This window comes from Paroedura picta, chromosome 8 (genome assembly GCF_049243985.1).
Source record: "Paroedura picta isolate Pp20150507F chromosome 8, Ppicta_v3.0, whole genome shotgun sequence".
Classification (NCBI taxonomy): domain Eukaryota; kingdom Metazoa; phylum Chordata; class Lepidosauria; order Squamata; family Gekkonidae; genus Paroedura; species Paroedura picta.
Window position 1 is genome coordinate 55736981 of NC_135376.1, and position 19238 is coordinate 55756218.

Below are 19238 nucleotides of genomic sequence, written 5' to 3' on the forward strand. Positions count from 1 at the left end.
TATATCAAAAAGTTTTTAGACACTACAAGAGATAAATTCATAATATTTCTTTTACTGAAATAATCACATTGCAGCAATGATTAAATCCCAGTGAATGGGATATTCATTCTCATCTTTTGAGTTTAGCAATAACTTCACCACAAAAAAATTCAAGGGGAATTACTCCCAAGTATGTCTGCATGGGACTACAGACTACTTAAGTAGCCTGGGCACAAGACCAGCAGTTGCAGTATCTTTTCAAGTAACCAAATGCCAAATTCATTTTTAAACATCTATTTTACTCGGAGAGTAGGCTCTAATACCACCATGTTTCTAACTGAATGAAAAGGGTTTCATCTCTGAAATTCTCACCATGCTGGCTATTCTCATGGTCAAATGAATATTCCAAAGAATCAGTTCAAATCTCTAAGAACCTTCTCATTGTTCACAAGATGTCATTTGTTTATACTTCCAACTCTGCTATGTTTACTCATCAACTTAGTATTTGCATTTTGATTTAACCCTCCTAAAGCAGCTTCTAAAGATTCATAGGATTAAGATTCAGGAAAGACTTGCTGAGTTTCTTCTTCAATAAATGTATTTCTTAGAATATATATCCTATTAAACATAATAAATTATTATTGAAGTTATTGATATGAGTCAAATTATATAAATCTATAATGGAGAGAACAGTGATTTGAGTTCTAGTTGCTCATCTTAAACGTAAACCTGAAAAATAAATCCGTAAGGAGGACAGAAAAGGACAATTAACATGACAAAGAATTTGGAGCACTTTCTCCACAAGTAAATGCTGAAGAACTTGGCACTTTTGAGTAGGGGGTTGGACTAGATAGCCTGTATGGCCCCTTCCAACTCTATGATTCTAATGGACGAATACTGTTATTTTCCTCTCACATAATAGAACAACAGGTAATCACGTGACCTTGTTGGGTAGCAAGTTCATATTAAGGGGAGATTACAGTAACTATTGCATAATTAACATATGACACTCACCAGTAATAAGTGTGGTAATGAACTTTAATTTATTTAGAGACCAAAAATATGATTATATACCTTCATAGACAAACAGATCCTACATGTTCAGAGGCATTCTCCCATTGATTACCAAATGCCAGGGGGAGGGAGAGAACACCTTTATGCCTTGTTTGTGAGCAACTCCAGGAGAAAGTGGACAGCCAATGTCAGACACATACCACTGGGTCTAGATGAGTGGTCCAGCAAGATGAAACACCAGATAAAGCTAACCTTTAACTAGGCACCCAAACCTACAGAATAATAAGCTATTATACACATTACAGAGAATGACTGGTATGTAAACTTACCGCTGCTTTCCTGAGGTCTTCAGATTTAGAAGGATTCACATTAAGACTATGGAAGTAACCAAAATATATATATTATTATATATAGTTAACCAAAAAGATATAATATATAGCATTATATATACAATAATATATATCAGTAGGATCACAAATACTATATTCTTTCTGCTAAGGTTCATGCTGAGAGTCAGCAGTCTAAGCTGGGCCTGGACATTGTTATTTTGATCTTCATCCCTGAGACACTAGGAAGGCATGCTTTTAAGATGTTAGGAATTAAAGTACCAGGAATTAATGTACTTGCATTGGGATGGGACTGGTAAATGGAACATGAGCCACTGGAAAGGTTAAAACAGAAGGCACACAGCCTGGGACTTCAAAACTAGTCACAGACATTGGCAACCAGTGCTTTCCCCCCTCCCCCCGATGCAAAATCTTTATTGATGATGAAAAGCTTTTGCCAAGTCTAGTAAACTGCTGACAGTGCATGGGTACAGGTCTCTACAAGATGCCTTTACCAATAAATTAAGCAACAATCATGAGAACTAGGCCCACACAGTGAAACACAACAATCTGAACAATATCAGCTGTATCATGATAAAACAGGAAAACAAAAGAAAATGATGCCAATGAGCCAAAATTCAGGTCATACTATGCCCTACTTTGGATCAAACTACCTGGGGAAAAGGAGAGGGGGAAAACAAATGAAAGAGTTGGTCAAGAAGAAACAATACTTCATGAGTTTCTGCTAGAATTGTCAGAAAAGATCTGAGAAGGAAATCAGTTGCTCCAACTTCACAAGGTATATGCAAATAATCCAAAATATCCTCTTGAGGGATATAAACAGGAGCACCATTTCTTTGGATACAACTCAGGAATACTCCCCATGTGCATTCTCTAGACAAAGAAATCATATATGGACCTATACTGAAACCACACAGAAAAATTCATAGGCATCATAAGCTAGCAGAACAGGAACTGCTGATCATTTGTGCTATCTTTCTCAGGATGACTATGGGAACATTCATAGGGACAACTCTAAATATAAAAGCCTTAAGGTACGTTTTGACACTTCAGACACACTCCTTGATATAATTACCACCATTTCCATATTGCTATTAACTGTGGAAATGCAAGAATTACAGAGCATTAAAATGTCCCTTTTAATCTAAAAAAATACAGATATACTTGCATAGCACAATTTTATTTAACTTATATATTCAGAAAAGTTTGTCTTAATGAAGTCAGTATTTTAATTATACAATATTTAAGATGAAGAACAAAAGATTTCACTACCAAGTTATTAAAAAATACAGTTTGGAATGTGTTAGCCATCCCATTTCAATACTTACCATTAAAAAATCTATGTAACTTATTTCAATTACATTCAATCAGTATTTGATCTTCGTTTTCAGATTTCACATACAAAACTAAATTTCTTGCCAGTTCACAAATATACACATTTTATAGTTTTTTTTTACAATATCAATCTTTTTGAATGATTTCAATGTGCTATGAAACCCCAGCCATGTTTACTCAGATTATGCCTTAATCAAACCAACAGGATTACCTCTAAACAACCATAATGAACCTTTACAGCACCATAACACATACAATAAAGTTTGTACAAACAGAAGAAACTCGGAGTGTTCACTGCCACAGCTCTGTCTAAACAGAACAGTTCCTTTGAATGAAAGCAACACTATGTGAATCATGATATTTTAAATTATATAATATTTCCTTTGAATGAATGAGAGCCAGTTTGGTGTAGTGGTTAGGAGTGCGGACTTCTAATCTGTCATGCCAGGTTCGATTCTGTGCTCCCCCACATGCAGCCAGCTGGGTGACCTTGGGCTCACCACAGCACTGATAAAACTGTTCTGACCGAGCAGCGATATCAGCGCTCTCTCAGCCTCACCACCCACCCCACAGGGTGTCTGTTGTGGGGAGAGGAATGGGAAGGCGACTGTAAGCCGCTTTGAGCCTCCTTCGGGTAGGGAAAAGCGGCATATAAGAACCAACTCTTCTTCTATTTAATATTTCTTCAAAACAGATTTTGTAGGCCTGAGAAACTTCCAAATCATTTGATGCTATGAGTATTGTGTATAATATTTATAACAATTTCCTTAAAATAATCTAAATGGTGGTATAACTTGGTAAAATACTGGTATAAACAGTTCATATCAGTATCCTGTAACTGTCACATATGCCAAACATTGCCAAACAATGTTGGCGGTCCCGACATTGGATCTGGGCTCCCTGGGTTCATCTGAGTGATCTGATTGCCTCACTCCCATATTTAATAATAATAATAATAATAATAATAATAATAATAATAATAATAATAATAAACAGTGTAAAGTATATGGCATTTACTGAAAGATAGCTGCATTCTTATTCTACCTCATATGCTTGCATACCATGAAAAGCTCCAGTCATCATTTCTGTGCCATCTTCTTGGGAGTTCCCGGCTGTGTTTCTGACTTAGTGCTATTTCTTGAAACTGGGCTTCCTCGATTATCCACACAGGCATGGATGAAAATCATGAAATACTGGTTCTGACTACACTACAAAGCACAGGCCAATAGTTTAACATCCTACCTCCTATCAGATTAATATCTCTCCTCTTGGCACCAAAACATTATTGCCTTTTTAAAACAATCTGGATTGGCCCCTGATGAGCATCAATATCTAGATGAGGGGGAGCTATCCATTGTACTAAACTGTGCATTCTGGACATTGACTTTCAACTCTTATCTGCAGATGCTCAAAGACCCTGCTCACATCTTGCCTATTAACATATCATTGCCATCATATTTCTCCATACTCACTGACCCTTTTTTGAGACCAACAGGCTGGTCAAGAGGCAGATATAGTCGTATATTCCTTATAATCTTCTGCTCTTGCTCAGCCAACTCAGTTGAGTCAACAACCCATGTCCTCCTCCATTGCCCTACACATTCATCTGCTCACATGAAATATCTTACCCCATTGCTGAAAACAAAACTTTGGCACTTGATGAGTTTTATCTCCTGGAAGATAAAAATCCCCAAATTTAAGCACCTGTAGCTCACTTTCTATGTAAAGCTTTTTATCCTAATGATATGGATTAACTATGTGTATTTCATTTGTGGTAAACCATCTTACTTAATTTTGTTTTTATGATGTCATTAAAGGTATTTTGAGTTTGAGCACAGCTTGCATACCATGAAACTGCATGGTTAAATTAAGCCCAAACTGTGAAATAAGAATGTGCTGGATACTAAACTGTCTTTTCACTGGAATCAGTGAATAATCCCTATGCAAAGGATAACTCAATCAACTTTCTTTCTTCCTACAGAATATTCCCTTTCCATAGTATTGTATCTAGCTAGATGTTGGCCTATATGCCCTAAACAGGAAAATTTACAATTATTAAAAGGCTATGCAAAAGCATTTTTTAGTTTCTCTTAATATTCTAAGGTGTTCTGAAAAAAAATAGCCTCAGGCTACCCCAATTTTAATTTGTTTTTGTTCAAATATATTCAGAGTTAAACATTATTTTGGATGCCTTTTAAAGAGTATTTCACTAATCCCTTCTCTTATATACAAATATAAAATATGAATTTTTAGTAAAGGGTTATATCTGACAGACATTGTTTGATCTCTTGTATTTAAAGGCTGGCAGTATTTTACCTTCATCAAGGTTATATAGTTCTTATCACTGGACTAGGACCAGGAGGATATGGGCCAAATTTACTGCAGCTCTGAAAAAGTGGCATTGTGAACAGCTTTCCCTGCGCTGGATGGTCCAGACTAGGCTGATATCATAAGATCTCAAAAGCTAAGCTGGGTCAGCCCTGGTAAGAATTTGGACGGGAGACCAGGGATGCCACTCACAGGCAGGCAGTGGCAAAGCACCTCTGAACATTGCTTGTCTTGAAAACTGCACAGGGTTGCAATAAGTCAGATGTGCCTTGATGGGGGAAAATCTAAAGTAACTGGAGTAAACTATATCCTTGGTGGTGGAAAGTAGTTAAGTTGCAGCCGACTTACAGTGACCCACATAGGGTTTTTAAGGCAAGGGACATTCAGAGATGGTTTGTCATTGTCTGCCTCTGTATCATAACCCTGGACGCCTTGGAAGTCTCCCATACAACTCCAAATAAGCACATCTTAGAATGTTAGGGGAAGCTAGAGCATACTTTTACTTAGCTGTATAGATAAGAACCTCTTATGGTGCAGTGGATACCTTTACCTTTACCTTTATAGATAAGAGATTAGTGCAGGTACTCTTAAAAAGGCATCCAAAATAATGTTTAAGTATTAATACATAGCTAAAGGTAAAGGTATCCCCTGTGCAAGCACCGGGTCATGTCTGACCCTTGGGGTGACGTCCTCCAGCATTTTCATGGCAGACTCAATACGGGGTGGTTTGCCAGTGCCTTCCCCAGTCATTAGCATTTACCCCCCAGCAAGCTGGGTACTCATTTTACCTACCTCGGTAGGATGGAAGGCTGAGTCAACCTTGAGCCGGCTGCTGGGATTGAACTCCCAGCCTCATGGGCAGAGCTTTCAGACTGCATGTCTGCTGCCTTACCACTCTGTGCCACAAGAGGCTCTAATACATTTTTAAAAATTAATTAATTGTTCTGTTCCTCTAATCTCGCAAATCAATTGAACTGGAAAGCAAGTTTGTGAAAAATGAGAAAACCATACTTTGCTAGCATGGAAGATGGAACATTAACCCCCACAATAGAGTATTAAGGCTGCTTGAAACGTGACAAATACTTGCATGGTCAAAAACAGGTATATCAAGTTACTACCTGACACCTTAAAGCAGCAAACTCTGACCATCAAATCTCTTCAGTATGGAGATTCAGAGATGAGACACATAATGTTACACTGAGACTGGCAGAGCCCAAGAAAGCAGAAAGATAAACAAAACAGATGGAGATTACTCAAGACATTTAATTTTTCCTTGAGATGTGATTTTCAAAATGTTTGAAGTAGCAACAGAACGTTTCAAAACATAAGCTGTCAATAAGCTACAGGATAAAGCCAAACAGGTTTGATGTGTGTTTTTCATACAGTTGTCCACAAGGAAGAATTAATATCTTTGATCTATTTTAATTTTCTGTCTTCTCGCTTAGATGGCTACAGAAGCTGCCTTTTCATTGGACCGAGTTCCTCTCTCCTCCAAAAGATGAACATGGTTGGGGGGGAGATGTTGGCACCTGCCTTATCTATGACATAACATGACATTCCCTACTAACAAGTGATGTAAATAAAAGCTGCCATGAGAAACTATGGAAAAGAAAGAGGGTTGGTTCAGACATTAATCCTGCAGTCTTTGCTACTCAGACGTGTAAAATCTAAGACATATCCACATTAGACACATTTCAGATCTTCATTCTCCAGCAGCAGCTGTGGAGTGGGTGGATCTACTGCATTACCTCAGCGAATTCTACTTTTAATTGCTTGGTAAAATATTCTCTACAGTGAATTAGAGGAGGGGGGAAACTGAAGACTGTCTAAAAACAGTGAATCCAGGATACTCTCCTTATCCTTACTCAACCTGGTAAGTCCAAAGATCATTTCTCACTTGAGGACACTCTGGTGTTTGGGATGCTTTATACCACAACAGAAAGGGACAATAGCTGCCAACTGTCTACTTATACTACTTATTAAAGGACTTGCTGCCCATAGGCTGTGTAAGCCAAGGCAGCAGAGTCCATTTCATACAGCCTGATGAATGTGGAGACTGAAGCTCAGGATGCTGTTTTACAAACATTCACCACTGAAGTGGAGTCTAAGGCAGTTACGGTGAACATAAAGTAACATGCAATCTTATTATCCCCTTTGAGTCATGCATTCTCAGAACCATCAGCTCAGTATATCTTTTCCTCTTAACTACTGTGGTAGGCAGCAAGAAATCATCCAGTCTCTAAAGGGTCCAGATATACAAAGGCTCAAGAAATGCTAGGTCTTCTTTCTGGGATGGGTCTACCTTTTCACTTAGCAAAAAAAGCCATGGATTTCTTATCATTGGTTTCAGCCTGAATGGTATCCAAGTTATCACCAGAGAGCTTCTCTCTGAAGAATGAAGACCAGACTGCACAGCTCAGTTTTTAAGCCACAGGTTTTCATAGGCTGAACAAAATCCATGTAATATTTTTTTGCTAGACAAACCATGTTGACTCACTATTTTGAATCAAATTAGTTGATTCTAATAAAAAAGGTATTACACAAGTCTTGTAATAGAAAAACTTCATGAATTTGCCATGAAGCCTTTCCACAGATAGCCAGAGAGCCTATCTTTCAGGTCCCTCCATGGAACAAATCCTTTAAAACAGTGGTTCTCAACCTAGGGGTTGGGACCCCTTTGGGGGTCGAACAGCCCTTTCACAGGGGTCGCGGCAGGGCAAGCAGCTTGGCGGGGGAGTGCCATCCACACAACAGCCTTGTGGGGTATATCGAGATAGAGCATTCATCTGTCTAGAGGAGTGGAAAACAGCGAGATCAGTATAGTGGGACAAGAGGCAGAACTGAACTGAGAAACCCCAGGGAAAAAAACAATTTATATACAATCATGAACAATGGATCTTCATGCCATGGGTCAGTTTTGGCTTCCTTTCTGTAAAAGAAAGAACTCTTGCATAATTTTATGGTTGGGGGTCACCACAACATGAGGGACTGTGTAAAAGGGTTGTGGCATTAGGAAGGTTGAGAACCACTGGTATAATGCTTCCAACAAACCTCATGATCCTCAGCATAATGCTTCCAAGTCAGATGATCTCCAACAAACATAACTTACCTAATTAAAATGCTATTTTCTTAATATATTTTATACCCCCCATAGTAATCTTCGTAAAGGCCACAACAATTTCTAAATGAAATTTCAATCATAAAAGAGAACTGAGGAATGTATGCATTGCTATTATCATGATTGTTCTATTACAGAAATGTAATCTAAGAGGTTTATATATAACAACAATACTAATTAGACCCCTCACTGAGACACCTATCTATTCACATTCTCAAATCTGGCATTTGATCATGCTAGTAACAACCTGTCGCCTTTAACTACTGGACTATTTGTTACCCTGTGTCCAGTGCCTAAGAGCTTGTTAATTACCCAAACTCTCTTTCTATAGGTCTTGTTAATTACCCGTCTCCTGTCTCAGAGGACCTTGTTAATAACTTGCACAATCCCTCTAAAGAGGGCCTAACAACACATTAAAATTAAAGATGCTTTTCTTTTAGCACCTGTCAAATGCTGTAAATTGAGAAATTTTCACATCAGTGTATTAGCCTACTGTAGTGTAGATTTAAAAAACAAACATTTTGTACAGAACGCTGCATGTAGATCTAGTTACCTTATGCAGGATTTTAAAATTTATATTTAAATTGAATGACATTTGTCCTTAGGTATCTTCAGAGTATGGGACTGTCCAGTGAAATAGCTACATATTAACTCCTTAAGAGCCACTGCAATGAATGAATCCAGGTAGAGAGATGAAAGAAACCGAATAGTGTGTAAAAATAAACTTCCACAGTAGGGGATTAGAATTTAAAACACATATTTCATCAGCTCTAAAGAAAAACTGGGGTATTAAAGCCCAATACAGACTTTAACAGGGTGCCTGTTTGGTGACCAATGGTAACTAGAAAGCGTTCCCCTGGTGATTAGATTACAACAGAGCCTCTGAATTATGGCACATTTCCCACAGCATGAGTTCTACTTTATATTTTTTAAACACTCAGAACATGGACAATTCAAAATTCTTGTCATTTACCAAATGAAAAACCTTCTCCAGAGAGCCAAGTTCTCTTTTTTCATGGCAGTTAACAGCCAATAAATTAAGATAAGAACTCAACTAAAAAATTGCCTGTGTTTGGATGTATATGTATGTGCATGCGTGTGTGCATGGCAGTGAAGTGAGAGAAAACATGTGATATGAGTTCTAGTTACAGATGCTTTAGGATGAATCTAATCTTGAATAGCCTGAAGGCCATGTAAGGCTGCTTACAGTTACTCGACAAGAAGATCCCAAACCATGGCTTAGATCTAAATATGAGTTATAGCCCAGGTTCGAGGAAAACCTGGGGCCATTCCGCACCGGGATCCATGTAGCAAAAAATCGCCATTTTAAATAGTGGAATTCGGCGTAACGCATACCTGCCTTTGTAGTGGAATCCAGTTGCGTTTCTATCATTTCCCACAGGTTTCCGGTCTCTGCAAAAATCGCTAGCCAGGAAGCGCTATTGCTAAGCTGTGTCCCGCCCCTGGCCGTCAAGCAGCCAATGGGCGGCCGTTATCATGCTCCCAAACAGCCCCTTTCCCTATAAGGAAGGTTTAAAAAAAAAAAAACCACACCCGTTGCAATGAATATGCATTGATTCGTTGCAACGGAGAGACCCATCCAGCTAGCAGGTGGTGTTTGAGCTGCCGTTTCATCGTTGCCATGCTCCCCCCGAGTGAAAAAAAAAATCCCCCCCCCTCACGGGCGCGATTTTCGACCAAGAACAGTGTGAAAAATAAAGTGAAAATAAACCAGCAAACGGGCCTCTGCGATGCTTGTGCTTGGTGACTTTAAACAGAAGGGCTGCTGCCAGGGAAGCCTCGCTGGGTAAACAAAGGCTCGCTGGTGCGTTGATCTCCGCTCGCTCGGAGAAAAAAAAACGGCGATCGCTTCGCCGGAAGATCAGAGGAGCCAGGGGGAGGGATTTTGCAGAAACCGCAACAATGGTAACACAGAGAACTTTCCCGCTAGTGTTGCAGATTGGTTGCAGGAGTGTAGCGCTTTCCGGAGGGTGAATCCACTTTTTGGGATTTCCCTGAAAGTGCTACAACGAAGCGCTTTTTGCAGATCGGTTTCAGGAGTGTTGCATTTTGTCAACGACGTTGTGCATAATGGTAAAACTGTAGCGATTTCAATTAGTAACCATTGTGCTATTTTGGACGAATGCGGAACGGCCCCTGGTCCAAGTTAAAGGAATGCAGAAGTGAAAGCAGACATAGAATCTAACCTACAAATATAGCCCTGTGCTGTTTTGTAGAAATGAAGTGTCAAGTGCAGCCCCTACCCTTCTACCACAATCTTTGAATTTGTCAAGCTGAATCCGGAACTGAGACCACAACTTTTCCGCTCCAATGCCAAGAGTTTTTTTTTAATCCCCAAATATTTAATTGCTTAAAAAAAATTGTGTATCCCAAGGAACTGGACTGAAGAAATGATTCTTAACTTTACATATTGTAAACTTTTTTTTTCTGTAGACTAGAAACTGTTGTGAATTTATTTGCAAAGCCAACTAAATGTTGCCTTCAATATGTCACAAATAATTCTTGTGGAAGAGTTAGCCTAATACAGTATATTACCAGCCATTCTTAATGATTTTACATTAGTGAAAGGCGGGCAGAGGTGGTAGGGACTGGTTACCAAGTTGAGCAATTGCTAGGATCTGGCTTCAACAGTTTTCTGATTTTGATGCTCATTGAATGGAAACATCTGGTCACAGTCACTGAATTTTAGTACCTTCAGAGATGCACAACAGGTCCCATTACAAGGCCAAGGAGCCAAGGCCTGAAACAGCTCTCCTTCTCTGATTTAATGGTACACGGTATTAACATTGTTTGAATTAAATCATTTTTACTCACAGAATCTGCAATTTTGTCATATATCTCTGAATTCCTTCAGACAGAAAACAAGTAAAGGAATTGCAACAATAAAACCAATGTTCTTTTACTTTTGGGGAACCAAGGTCATAAAGATTTGTGTATGAACTAGGACAATATAAAGACTCAATTTCATATGGGTCCCGTCCACACAACAACACAAATCGTGTTACAAAACTACTTCATTGTGTTATCTCCCTAATGCTCTCAAAATCACAGGATGCAAAGCAGATTAAAAACTAAGAACAAGGCAATTCACCATATACAGGAACCCAAAGGCTATTTATCAAAATTTTTTCAGTTGTTTTGCCAGTATTCTAAAAAGAAAAACAAGCTAACCAGGTGCAGTTTCTTACACAGGTTCTAGAGGTGTGTATCTCAGTGAAAAGGTGATCACCACTGTCTAGAACTAGACACACAAAGTAATGGATCACAAAACATGCTGTTTCTGCTTGGGGAGGAAACATTCCTTTGTCACTTATAGAAGCAATCAGTTAAGGTTAGAAATGGATTTTCATGTTAGCAGTGCAAGGCTGTTTGCTAGTGGGGGAAGTAGAGGATAGATCTTCCTACACAACAGCTGAGCTAGCTCTCTTACAGCAAACCAGGAGCCATCTGGGGCAAAGTAATACTTCAAAAATATGAAGAACTATTTCAAAAGTCTATGGCCCTAATTAAAGCACAACATATTTTTGCTTGAAGACTTAATGGCTTCATCATGTTCTAAAAATAACAACTGCAAAGATATAATATCTAAATAGAAAACCTTACCTAGAAGATGACAGCGCATTTGTTGGCTTGAAGCTGCTTGTAAAGGGATTAGTCGGATCAAAATCAAAACTGCCTTGATGATTTTCACCAAATACACTAGGTGATTTCAAGTCATCTGATCCTCCATTGCTCAGTCTTTCTAACCGCTTACTATCTTTTTTCCCAGTGACTCTTTCAAAGAGACTAACCTTCTCCTTTTTCTCTCTCTTAATGTCTTTTTTTATATCATGAGTTTTTGAAAACAGGCCTGTATTTTGGTCCCACGATATAGGGTTTTCTTCAAACGGATTCTTTTGTCTTGGCAAGGTTGCAAACTTCTGAGGCAGTGAAGCACTCACATTCGTAAAAGGGTCATTCTGCACTCCAAAAGCAGACTCACTGTCATCAGCTGTGCTGTCAAGACGATTCACTTTAGTTGTATCTGCACTTAACGTCCGTCTGTGTGGAGATTTTAGACTTCCTACAAATCATTTAGTAGTTAGTATACAATTAGGTACATGGCATCAAGGTTGGTTATATACATGCAAAAAATTGTCCATAACATTGCTTTTAGAAGCTTTTGCAATTAATTATTCTAACAGATAACTGGTTTACTTAAAGAATTCTTAATATAGGCACGACCTGATGAGAGTTAAGCATATTCTAATCCCATCAATTTAAATGCAAGTTAATTAAGTATGCAGTCAGATCTCTACTACTGAATCAATGAGATTTATATGCCTATCTTCAGCTGAATCATTGTCTATTTTATGTGTAGGTAAGACCATGTCTGTGCCTAAAGAATTCATGTAAGATACTATACAATGTTATCTGGCTCTCTGTCAAAGTACAGGTACAGATACAGGAAAGGTACAGGTACACGAAAAAGCAAAGGGAAAGGTGGAGTGGGGGAGAAAGAACAGCATTTTTCCTCTGCAGACTTTATTTTCAACTTTTCTTTCAACTGAAAAACAGAAAAAATGTGAAAAACTAACAGAACTTACAGAAATGTTTTTCCTTTGAGTGGAATGCTTTTAAGAAAGGATTTTTACATTTATTTTAATTTCCTTCTATTTATTCAAAATACTAGCCATCAATATAATCTGAGATAATTTACAGTGAAGAGTGATTGCAATTCCTGCATCCTAAGGACACATACAAATATCTATTCATCTTGCCTCCTTCAGGTTCTTCCATCTTCTTTAGCATGTGAAAGAAACCAGTCTAGTTTTGTAATATACACACCAAATCAAGAAACAAATACATGCATGGAAAGTTTACAAAAATAAAAATAAAACTTCAGAATGGGAAGCTACTAATCTTTCAGAAAGTTTTCTGATTAGAAAAAGAAATTTCATGATAATTTAAATAATTATTTTTAAGTGACACAATATGGGCCTTTACAAGGTGTGTCTGTGTATATGTGATATACTGTTGAAGAGGTAAGTATTATAAAGTTTAACTCAACTGAGACTGAGACCTGGAAGCCTGAAAGGATAGTTATGATGCATATTGTTTCTGAATATGAATGCAAGATTTTTTTAAAATTTTACTAAAAAAAATAATAATTAGTAAAATTATTTTACTAAAAAATTAATGCAATCTATTTCTAATGGGAAAAGGGCAATCTTCCCAAATGACAAAAAATAAAAGTATCATAAATTGTTGTTGTTGTTTTAACACAGTGGTTCCCAGAATTTTGGGGCTGCTGCTCCCTTGGCTGCCAGGTCACATCGCTAATGCCCCCCCCCTACACACACACATGAACACACACCTCTTTCCTGCAAATTCAAAATACACTATATTGCCCATACTTGTTTTTGTTGTGCAGCAGCGATATATTAGTCTGGAATATATATAGTGGAGCCTGGAAAGGACTGTCTGAAGATCCCATCCAGCTCAACTTCTGGAGCTGTTGTTTTATTCAGAAAGTTAAGCAGGGTTGGCCCTGGTCAGCAATGGGATGGGAGACCACCAAGGAAGTCCAGGGTCGCTACTACCCAAAGGCAAGCAACTGCAAGCCACCTTAAAACGTCTCTCTCTCTAGGAGCTGCAGCATGAAGAGTCAAACTGCTGCCCCCTACTGCCCCAAAATTCCTCACTGTCCCCGGGGGGGGGGGGAATGATCCTACTCTCTTTTGGATCACCTATTTTACCACAATATTTTTGTAACAAATAGCTACTTGCAAATGTTTTAACTACATCCTATCAATGCACTGTTATGAAGCTATACATCATGCATTTTACATTTATAACATAAGGTCGGATTTGTTTATAAAAAGTCAATGTTGAACATATTCTGATTTTTCCCCCAAATTTCTAGAATTTCCCCCAAATTTTTCATTAAATGTAACTGATTTGGGCTTTAATAAAAGGCAACAAATCTAGACAATCTGGCAACTACTTCAAATTCACCTTGGTCTGAAATGAGTGACAGTGAATGAGTGACAGTGAACTATCAAGTGAGTGTCCTGGAAGATGGGGGGTATAGTGATCAAAATACCATCACAATTCACTGAACTAAACTGGAACTGCCAATTAATCTAAATCACATCAGTAGAACTGAGAAAATCAGTACTACACCATTGAGATTAGCCACCATTAATTGAAGCAGTTCTAAAGCACACATTACTGTCACAAAGAAAAACTAAGCAGAGCTGTAACCCTCTTAAAAGCATCTCAGGTGCCGCAGTCAGTTTCTACTCCATAGTAATGGTTAGCCACCTGAAACTGACTGAAGCTGATCTATAGTACTAATCTGCCACTTCCATCAAGCACAGATATTTGGATTCTAACTTTCTTTCTGATCACGAATACTCCGAGAGCTGGTATAGATACAAAATAATAGCAGATACCAGTGTCCAACAATATTCACTACTTAAAACCAAATTTTTACTTACCGCTTTCATCCACAGAACCAACAGACTCTAGCTGACGCCTGAAGAGGCTTGGATGTCCAAGTGTACCAGATTTATTTTTTTCTGAAGACACTTGAGGTCCAGTTAAATCAGACATTGAATGAGCTGATGATAGTCGTTGAGGTCCCAAAAGAAAAGGCTTTTTTGGTTTTGATTTTAGCTGTATTTCACTAAGGGAAGTTGCAGCACTCGTTTCCGGGGTGTGAGAACTTGGAATGATTGCAGAGGATGTATCCAAAAGGGTCCCATCAGTCTTGCGTCCCTTCATTTTGTCCTTTAGTTTAGCAAAAGGCGATTTAGTTTTGTCCTTCATTGAGAGATCAAACATACTTGCTGTCATGTTGTTCCTCATAAACTGAATATTGACCTTTATCTCTCCTCTGTCTTTAGTCCGTTTTCCCTGTTTAGATTCTAGGCTAAACCACCTTAAAAGATAAGAGGCATACAGTAAACTATGTTGCACTGAACCAAATAGTCTACTTTTTAAAACAATCTCCACATCTCAGTGGTTTGGGATACGTTTAAATACCTATTTTGCAACACATGATCTTGATGTGAAGTATTCAAAATTAAAAGTTGATTTCCATTATCAAAGAGAACATTGATAAAAATGTAGCTTACATATTCAAGCATTTTCTGAATTTTCCAAGTACTTCATATGCCTTATATTTATAAAGCTCCAAAGCCATGAGGTATGATTCACCTTACTAATCTTAGCTACCCCCAAGATCAGCTAGCATTTTTATCTATGGTACAGATGGGGCTGAACCAGAGTACTGCTTAGCAGCTAGTGAGTTCATGGGAGATATGACCATTAAGAAAATAGGAAGAGCTTTGTTAAATCAAAGCAAAGGTCCAATTAACACAATAGCTTTGTTCCTAGAGTGGCTACTAGAGGCCTCTGTAAAGTCCCCAAGAAGCATGAAAACAACTCCCTTTCTCTGCCACTTCCTGTGAACCCTGCTCTTCAAAATTACAGTGTCTCAGAAGATGGAGATTTCATTTAGCCATTATGGACCAATGGGCACTGAAAGACCTATCCTCCATGAACAGAACCAATCGCTGCCATCTAAGCAAGTCACTTCCTAAGTGTCTGTGAATTCCATAAATGTATGTATACATTGTGTGAGACGAACATCTATCTTTCCGGAATCTACAATCCATAAATTTAATGGTGTGAGATCTTGACCTAGCAGCATGTGAGCTGTTCTGAATTTTTTTAAAATATTAAGTCTCAATAATCTGGTAAGAGTGGAACCTCTCTCTTTTGGACAAAAGTTTATCCCATTGCTGTCCCCACTGCTAAACCTTTCATCCTAATACCACCATTTTAACCACATACTGAGAACCCTCAGCTCTGCCTGCGCATGGAAGGGGCATCATTTCTGAAAACACTACCTTGTAAGTTCTGGACTTCAATACTCTACCTAGAAAATTGTTTTTCAGAAGTGCATAGCTATATTTTTTCAGGCTCTGATAGCTCAATTGTTAAGAAGAAATACTTGGGCCACTGTAAGTCTGAGGCAAAATGTTCACTTGACCTCCTTTCTGTACCGTTATTTAGTCTTAACTGGAGGGAAAATTCTACTACTGAATTAAACATACTTTTTTCAGCAAAGGGGATTGCTGGTCCATTGGCTGTAGGACCACCACCAAAATTACTGAGATGTTGAAAAATGTGGCAGTGCTATCTATAAAGAACTTGAGCTGACATCATAAGCATTCCTTGCTGCTAGGGGCTGGGGCAAGGTCTCCATCAACCTTTCCTCAAGCCACACTTTTGTTCTGGCTGGAAATATACAGAAGAGTAGAAAAAACAAATTAATTGGTTGTCTATCAATTAAATGTATAGGTCAAAAAGAGTATAAAGAAAAGACCCCTCTTGTAAAGTGAAAGTCCTGTAAATAAAATACTGAGATTATTCTTGGACCTGCCCATACACCCCCTCTTAAAATTTCATGGTCATCACAAAATTCTTATTATTAATTTGATTTATTGACCCTGACTTCTGGGTTATGCTGGTTCGTGGGGCTTTACATTAGCCCCCCAATAAAACAATAGATAAAACAACAGAACGCAGACCCTTTGTCTAGCTATAAAATTAAATAAATAAATAGTGCCTCTAGTGCCTTTCCTTGTAGAGATATGCCTTTCTCCTTATATCCTCACCTGCTAGAGCCAAACTTGCTAGAGTTTTTTTTTTAATGTATGCTTAAAATCCAGGGAAATTGAACAATGTTATTGTTATAACATTATCATGCTATGTTAATTGCCTGTTTATAGAAAAAGCCATTCAGGGGACTATGACAAGAAAAATGATGCAGGTGGGACTAAGAAGAATCAGACTTTCCTGTTCACTCAGGTCGCCCCCCCCCTCCAGTTTTTCCGCAACCATTACCAAAACATCATAGCAAAGCAGACTAAGGAAAGAATCCTGGAAATGTTGGGGGAAATGTAGGTGGTACACAGTAGTACCATGCCATTGTGGCAAAGCAGGGAAGAAACTTGCTTCCCAATAGCACTCAGTCTGAGACAAGCGCCGCCACAAGTTCCATGTATTAATCCCAGATAATCATCCTATTTTATATCACTTAATAATGCTAAGTATTACATGCATAGCTTGTTTCTATATATATATTCACTCAGATAAAAGTCTTATTTACTTTGATAGGACTTAATTCCATGTGTGCATAAGATACAGGCCTGAAGTGTTAGCAGATCCTATATTTGAGATCAGAAATGCTCAGCTCAAAAACTTGAGAAATTACTTCTAAACTGTTACCTCAACATATATAATGTATATATTTTAGAAGGAATGGTAAATGACAACACTGAGAAATTAAAACACCTATGTAGTTATGTCAATTCCAGTTTGCCTAAAAAAGCTCTGTTATCAGTAATAAAGAAATATATTTCCATACTTGCATTATGATTTCAATTAGATATTCTGAAGTAATACCTGATGCTTAGTTTATGGAAGGTATATAATAAATTATTTAATCAAAGTGGGATAATAATTTTCTACCAACTATTAGCAACTAGGAAGTTTCATTACTAGCACAGTCCCTATTAGTGATTTACAAATCAAGCAATCTTGACAATTGAAACCACTGGCTTCAGCAAAAGTATAAAGCCTACTCCTTGTATACAATGTTTGGGCTCAGTGCAAAGAAAGTTAATAGCAACTGGGAAGCTTTTCCCATGATTAGCAAAGTGAAACTCATGTTTGCAAAATTATTCCAATAAAACTTGCATTGATTTTCAAGAACATCTTTCAACATTCTGCAATGCCTGCAAGATGGAGCTCTTCCACCAGGCTTTTGGTTGAGGCTGGGCAGCAAGGAATATCTGGGCCTCCCCTCACAAATGTGGCGGTTGCGTGTGTCATCAGCTCCCCTCCACCTCCCCCTTTTTAGCGGGGTTGCGGAGACTGGGTTAGTCTACAATAAACCTTGCTGCCATTCTTGTCTTGTCTTAATTAATTTGTTAAGGATTGGTTCTTGTGGGGTACCATGTTTTTATTGTTTTTATTGCACTGGTTTTAGGGGATTGCTACAAAAAGATACTGGGTATAAACTAATAACATGCTACTATTGACGTAAACAATATGTATTATGACAACTACTCAAGACAAAACAATCAAGAGATGTGCAGAGTGTCCCACGTACATAAATTCCACCAGAAACAACTGCAAGGTAACACAATACACTATATATTTGTTCAAGTAAGAAAGCAGCCAAGGTTTTGTGTGCAAACACAACTGCACAAGTAAGCAATACAAGGATATATTTCTTTATGTCCAGATACTAGTTTAAGTCATCAAGTTTTAAGTGGGAGCTTTCTGAGACTGAAGGAGACACAGGCATATTCTGCATACATACCTTATTCCCGATCTTCAAGTTTGGAATCAAGTGTTCTGTGCCTTGTCCTTTTCCCCCATATGGTTTCCTGCCTTAAATTCATTGTTTTTCCGTTCATATTGGATCACAATCCAGTTCTAAAATTTGTGGGTGGCAGACATCAGCAATGTCATCACTGCCATTCCCCCTTTTTCCATTTTTGGAGGTGTTAATAGCGATACTGTGCACTAGTGATAAATTGACATATCACCCAACATGTCACAAAAAAAAAAAAAACCCTACTACATGGCTACTGACCATGTGTTATCCTGCACCATTTGGAGTAACACACTAATGAAAGTCAACTAACACAAATAAGAGTGATATGTACAAAATAACATGAAACAAATTCCCTATTGCTAGCTATTAAAAATTAGATTTTGCCCCTCACTGCATTAATTCATACTGCATTGATGGGGGAAGGAAATAAGTATGCGTCCAACACACCTTATAATAGGTCCAGATTTTTCTGAAGTAACTAGTAAATTGAGCAGGGCAGGTTATATTATTATTATTATTATTATTATTATTATTATTATTATTATTATTATTGCTGCAAAAAACAACAAACCTAACCAACCAGTAGTTAGGAACCAAAAGGTTAGTTTTCCACAAAATATAATTTAAAAAAACTTTTTAACTTTATAAACTGTGCAAAATAAATATAACTAGTGAACAGGCCTTATGCCACCTTTAC

At 38.0% G+C, this 19238-nt stretch overlaps 1 protein-coding gene across 3 annotated transcripts in view; it reads right to left on the reverse strand.

Moving 5' to 3' along the window:
- RAB11FIP2 (RAB11 family interacting protein 2) overlaps positions 1 to 19238 on the reverse strand; it is a 44609-nt gene that overhangs the window by 13967 nt on the left and 11404 nt on the right. For all 3 annotated transcript variants that reach the window (XR_013233601.1, XM_077349896.1, XM_077349897.1), the window contains exons 2-4: positions 14625 to 15067; positions 11746 to 12205; positions 1323 to 1368 (exon numbers count right to left, since the gene is read on the reverse strand). Coding sequence is in view for 2 of the 3 variants with exons in the window: in XM_077349896.1 (XP_077206011.1) it covers positions 1323 to 1368; positions 11746 to 12205; positions 14625 to 15067 (949 nt within the window). In the remaining variant the exon portion in view is untranslated. The remainder of the gene's footprint in view (positions 1 to 1322; positions 1369 to 11745; positions 12206 to 14624; positions 15068 to 19238) is intronic.